This window comes from Tupaia chinensis, unplaced genomic scaffold (assembly GCF_000334495.1).
Source record: "Tupaia chinensis unplaced genomic scaffold, TupChi_1.0 Scaffold000355_1, whole genome shotgun sequence".
Lineage (NCBI taxonomy): Eukaryota > Metazoa > Chordata > Mammalia > Scandentia > Tupaiidae > Tupaia > Tupaia belangeri.
The window spans coordinates 2,358,508-2,364,626 of record NW_006159850.1 but is presented as its reverse complement, the minus strand read 5'-3'; the positions used below and the strand labels follow the sequence as shown (position 1 = coordinate 2,364,626).

Sequence of the window (6,119 nt, the reverse complement as noted above, 5' to 3'; positions counted from 1 at the left end):
GGCCTTGTGAGTCCAGTGCCTTAACCAGTACGCCACCTGCTGGCCCCACTCTGGGTGACTTTTTCTGACCTGAAACAGAGAGTGAGACAGTGAGAGGGAAAGTGAGAAATCACCCCCCAAGGGGGATGGCCACACGGCAGTCCCTTGTCCTCTCTTCTCCTCCTGGGATTATGGCAGGCACACTCACCTGATGTGAATTTCACCAGGACCAGGACTTGAACTTCAGTTGGTCACGTGGGAGTCCAGCGCCTTAACCACTATGCCATCTGCTGGCCCCTCCGGGTGAGTTTCAAAAACGGCGTTCTATTGCTGCTGTTCTTGTTTGAAGGATTCCGTAGCTTCCCTTCTTCTCCTGAGGCGGCAATGGGCACGCTCTTTCTGCGGACGGCCAGACGGTAAATGGTTCAGTCTCGTGGCCACTTTACCCCTGCGCACCACTCAGCTCTGCCTCTGGGGTGTGAAGGCAGCCACGAGGAAATGCCAGTCCGTGTCTGTGGCTGCATTCTAACCAAACTTGATCATCAACCCAGAAATAGAAATACCGCGTTGCTTTTATAACGCAATGTTATTCCTCACCTGATTTTCTCCCAGCCACTGGAAAATGTACCACCACCCTTAGCTCACGGGCCAGGGAGAATCTGGTCCCTCAGCCATCGTTCGTCCTGCATCTGCTCCAAGGATAATCAAATGTTTCTGACGGGATTGTTTTTTTCCTCCGATTTTCTGGAGTGTTTCTTTGTGAGGGTTTAAAGACATTTTTTCATGTGTGGTCTCTTTATTTACACTGAAGCCTCTTCAATCGCCAGTCATTTTTTTTTCTTTTTTTAGTTTTGTCAGAAGGCATGAAAGAGAGACAGAGAGATAGACAGAGAGGGAGAAAATACCAGAGAGAGACAGAGGAGAGGGAGGAAATGCCCCTGATGGCGTGTGGTCCGGCCGCAACCCCTTCTCCTCCGTGTCCTCCTCCTGCCGGGATTGGACACGCATGGACACGCATCCAGCACGCTTTCAGGTACCAGGGCTGAGGTCCAAACTGCACAGTCGACCGCGTGGGACCCAGTGCCTTACCCACCAGGCCAAGGGGCCGGCTCTGCAGACGTTTCTGAGTCAGGCATGCAGAGTCAGCCCGGCATGTTTGTGAACATGGGTGAGGGTTGTGCTCAAGTGGGCTTCCTGAGCGGGTCACAGGCTTCCAAAGGCTCTTTCCGTGCCCTCAGCCTCTCTGGTGACAGATCTCCTGTCCTCACACCTGGGACAGATGCCTGGCATTGGCCTGGTGGGCCGGGCAGGGAGGAGGCAGTGGCCTCACCCTTCAGTAGACCCACCATCATCCCGTTTCCAGCCCAGCATTGCTCCAGCCTCTGGGCACTCAACCTGGGCTCTTCAGGTCAGCAAATCCAGAGAAAGTCCCCAGGCCCCCAGGAGGGATGGGGTGAACCAACTCCCCGTCTGCATGACATTGGGGCAGAGGACTGGGGTCCAGTGGTCCCTGTGGCTCCCCTGTTCAGTCCTGGGCCTCTCCCCAGGTGCTTCGGATTCCTAAGCTTTTCCAGGGGTCTGAGGACCTCGGTGAACCAGCACGGGACTGTAGCTTGGGGGTCAGTCCTCTTCAGGTGCTTAGTGCTCGGCGGCCCTCCCAGCCGCTTTGCAGCTTCTCGCCTGACACCTTGTGCTGCCCAGGGCTACGGGCATCTCCTTGCCGTGTTGAAAGGTTAGGGTTTGCTTTATTCCCGCTATCTTGCCCTGTGGGGGAGCATGCCTTTCCGGAAGCGAAGAGAGAATATTTATTATGCTGTCTTAAGACTGGAAGTCTAAACATGCTTATTTCTGAAAGAAAATGAGGGAGACTAGAAATCCTGGCCATGAACAGACGCTGCCCTGCGAGTGAACTCTGAACACCCGCGTGCTTTCTAGACTTGACCGCCAGGTGCATGGGCGCAGCTCACACATCCCGGCGTCACCAGGGAGAAAGCGTCCCTTCTCAGTCTCCCACGCCATCTCATCCCTCCCAGGACAGGCTCCGTCTGCTGTCGGCAGGTCTCCCTTCTCTCCGACTCTTCTGGTAATCTCTCCTTTACAAGGCACATGGCGGCCCAGGGCTCAGAGCCTTGGGCAGGTAACTCGTGTAGCTAGTTTAATAACGCTGCATCATTGTTGCACGCACTTCTAGTTACATCCTACCCGTCCAGAGTCTGGTTTTCCATTTTCAGCAGTGCTTCCACCGTTACTTTGCAAAGTTACTGAAGTACAACACGAGACTCGACTCCACGGACTGTCCTCCTCGGAGGCTGGATGGGCCCCGCCGTGCTCGTCTGCCCGTCCATCTGTCCCGGGCACCCGGCTGGCCCACCCTTGGTGGACAGCGAGCTGGGGATGCGGTCTGCAGACGCGTGCCCAAGGCCCTGCTTTCAGTCTTCCGGGGCAGATATCCAGCGGCGGAAGTGCTGGACCTACGGCCAGTCTCCAGTCTCCAGGAATGGCAGGACGACTCTCGGTGCAATTCGGGGTAAGATGGCAGATACTGCAGGGGAGGAAGCTCTCCCCTCGCAGCCCTTCAACCTCCAGAGCTGCATCTGAGGTCACCTCCCTGCACGAAGCCTGACAGGAGTGCATCTCAGAGTGGTCCGCGGGGCACCGGGAGGGGAGGTGGCTGCAGTGGCATCCAGGCTCATCCCACCTGGGGTGTTGGGAGACCTCACCGCATGCCTCAGAGTTGTCCCTGAAGAGTGTGGACACTGGGGCACATACCCGATGACCGATGCTTTCTGGTGGCTGGCCCTAGGAGGTCGTGGAATTCTCTTACTCCTGACAGGGTGCATGGGTTGAGCACAGGGGTGTCTGTGACAGGCGAGCTGGCCACCGAGCCCTGCCGGAGGCTCGAGACAAAGCTGTGCCCACGGTCAGGGCCTTCTGTTCTCAGCTCTTCTCGCTGGGCTGGAGTCAGGCCTGGCCCCCTTTGATGACTGTGAGAGGGGCAGGACTCACCGTGCAACAAAGATTCTGGGGACAGGGCCGTGGCGTCAGGGCTGTGCAGACAGGGCTGAGGGGACGTGTAGACAAGGGTGTGTGGACAGGACCATGTGGACAGGGCTGTGGGCCTTGAAGACAGGGCCGTGTGGACAGGGCCATGCAGACAGGCCTTGTAGGCAAGACCGTGGGACAGAGCTGACGGGACAGGGCCATTGGAGGGGCGGTGCAGACAGGGTGGTCTGGCTGCCACTGCCAGGTCAGAGTAGCCTCCTCGCCCTCCTTCTCAGCTGAGGAAACTGAGGCCAGAGCCTGTGTCTGGCTTAGGTTGGGCCACACTGCTTTCCGGGAGCACGGCCTTCCCTGAACGCAGACCCGTCTCCCAGGCCACATGCCTTTCTGTGATCGTGGGGTGGCCTGGCCTTGCCCCTGGCCTGGGCGGGGCCTGACGGCTGCTCTGTCTCTCATGCTCCCTTAGCCTGGGGGACCAGGAAGCGAGGCCTCACCGGCAGTGCACAAGGGTTTTACAGCTGTGGTGAGACAGTATTTAACTTTCAGAGACAGAATGGCCATTTGAAAAGGCTGAAATTATACGTTCTGGCCCCGTGTCTAACCTCTGGAGTGGCGCCCGGCTTCCAACAGTGTTCGATGCTGCTCTGGGGGCGGGAACCTCATGTTGCAGAGAAGCGTTTTGCTGTCGCCCCATGCGCCGTTGGCTGTCCCGGCCCCTCCCTTCAGAGAGCACGAGCCGTCTCCCCCTGGTCTTCCTCACTGTCTCAACGTGGGGCAGCCCTAGGCACCCGCCTGGTGGGGCGAGCCTGGGCCCACTTTCTGGGAGGCATCAGGAGCAAGGCCCCCTGGAGACCAGTGTTCTCACCTCCTTGCAAGGAAACGCTCTCCTGCAGCGATCTGAAGACCCACCTCGAGGCTCTCTCAGCGGAAAGAGAAATGACCCTTGTGGCCACCGTGGGCAGGAAGTGTTCCCTGGCTCCCAGAACAAACCCTTCCTGGCCGTACGAGGCTTTCAGAACACATCCCCACAGGTCACTTTTAAAATCTATTTAGAGCCCCCCCTCTGCCGGCTGCTCCCAGGTGCGGTGGTCGCCCCTGCTCTCGGCTCCCGCAGCGCAGCAGTCACCCGGTCCCACCAGCTCCTGGAGCCGTGGCCAACCTGCAGCCACCTTCATCACCATCAAGCCGGACAGTGTGCAGCGTGGTCTGGTGGGCGAGATCATCGAGCGCTTTGAGCAGAAGGGATTCCACCTCGTGGCCATGAAGTTCCTGCGGGCCTCGGAGGAGCACCTGAAGCAGCACTATATTGACCTGAAGGACCGCCCGTTCTTCCGAGGGCTGGTCAAGTACATGAACTCGGGGCAGTAGTGGCCATGGTCTGGGAGGGGCTGAATGTGGTGAAGACAGGCCGAGCGATGCTTGGGGAGACCGATCCAGCAGATTCGAAGCCAGGCACCATTCGTGGGGACTTCTGCATTCAAGTGGGCAGGAACATCATTCATGGCAGTGATTCAGTAAAAAGTGCTGAAAAAGAAGTCAGCCTGTGGTTTAAGCCTGAGGAATTGGTTGACTACAAGTCTTGTGCTCATGACTGGCTCTACGAATGAGGGGACAAGAACAGCAGCCAGCCCTGCAGCTCGGCTTGATGGGTCCCTGGACACAGCTCGTCATTCCACTGACTCGACCATAGGGTCAGTCATTCTTTTCTAACGTGTATGTACCAATAAAGCCTTTGGGAACTGGCAAAAATATATATATATATATATTTAGAGGAGGCCAGCAGGTGACATGGCGGTCAAGGGCAGTGGACTCCCACATCAAGACCCAGACCTGGCGGCTTACTTTCTCACTTTCCCATACTCTTTCTCTCTGTCTCTCTGCTGAAATGAAAACTAACTATCTAAATAAATAATAAAATAAATTCATTATCTTTTAAAAATCTATTCAGAATCTTGGGATTTTAATCCTATGCAAATGACCTTTTAATTTGGGAATAAAACAAAACAAAACCTTCGCTTGCCATTTACAAATAAAAGTAGTTGAACCTATTGGGAAAAAATAATTGCTGGTGGGTTCTTTATAAGGATAACTAGAAGGAAAGCTTTCTTTGAGAAAAGAAGACCCAGGGACCTGCAAGGCGTGGGTGGGCTGGGCGGGCGTGCCAAGTCCCCTCAGCACCCGTGGAGTCAAAGCGTCGAAGGCGGCTTTGCAGTCAGTCCGTGGCTCTGCTCTCCACCCTCCACCCGCTTTGGCTTGAACTGAGACGCGTTGTTTTTTTTTTCCACAAAAAATGATTAGGAAGCGAGCTAGCACGTGGGTCAGCAACCCTCGTAATACCTGGTGGACTTCTTAGACTGGCTCCAAGGCACTCAGAGGGGACACCTGGAAGGTTCTTGGCTCTCTGTGAGGAGAAGGGAATGCAAATATTTACCACACCTAACTGTCAGCAGAGGGAAACGCCTCCAGAAGAAGGACGGTGAAGTAAACGTCTCCAAAGGTTTACGAGGCCCCAGAAGCTGAGTCTCCACAGATTTTGGCAATGCTCTGACAGCAGAATCGCTGCGTCTGTGGAGAAAGCCCTGCAGATGCGTAGCGGGGGCCAGTTTTTAAAGGAGTGTATTCAGCTCACGTTCTGGGATTGCCATCTGAAATTTTATACCGATTATCTTGGTCCACTTAAATCCTACCTAGCATGTTCTCGAGGAAGTGGCCAGTGACATACAGCGGTTTGTAAAAGCGTGTCACACCGCCTCGTGCGGCGTGGGAGAGCCCAGCCCCTGCTCAGGCAGCTCGCGTGGTTCTTGCTTCTCTTTAATGAAAGGGAACTGGCCCTTCCTTCCCGTCTCGTTCCTCCTTCTCCACGTTGCGATAGACTTGGGCATCTCCGTGGCTACCCACGTGGCTCCCCGGCTCTCAGACGGCTCTGTGGTTTTCTGTCGAGCGCAGAAGGTAGCCTGCCCAGCCAGTCCACGCAGGTGAGCGCTCGGCTGCTTCCGGTGGTTTGCTACGACAAATGATGCTGCAGTGCGAGTCCTGGCGCCGGGAACCTGGCACGTCTAGGAGAGTGTTTCTCAGGATTCGTGACGCGAAGAACGTTAGGTCCAGGGTAGGCATTCAGACACCCCAGACAGAGCTGCAAT

The 6,119-nt window shown here is 55.9% G+C and overlaps 1 protein-coding gene across 1 annotated transcript; it reads left to right on the top strand.

Annotated features, from left to right (window-relative positions):
• The first annotated feature begins 363 nt into the window (after positions 1-363).
• LOC102476211 (nucleoside diphosphate kinase, mitochondrial-like) lies at positions 364-4,605 on the top strand. Its single transcript, XM_006152717.2, is given in 5 exon segments — positions 364-395; positions 1,527-1,711; positions 2,288-2,506; positions 4,094-4,339; positions 4,342-4,605. Coding segments are annotated over 5 exon segments (927 nt in total). The 3' UTR covers positions 4,587-4,605.
• Positions 4,606-6,119: the final 1,514 nt, after the last annotated feature.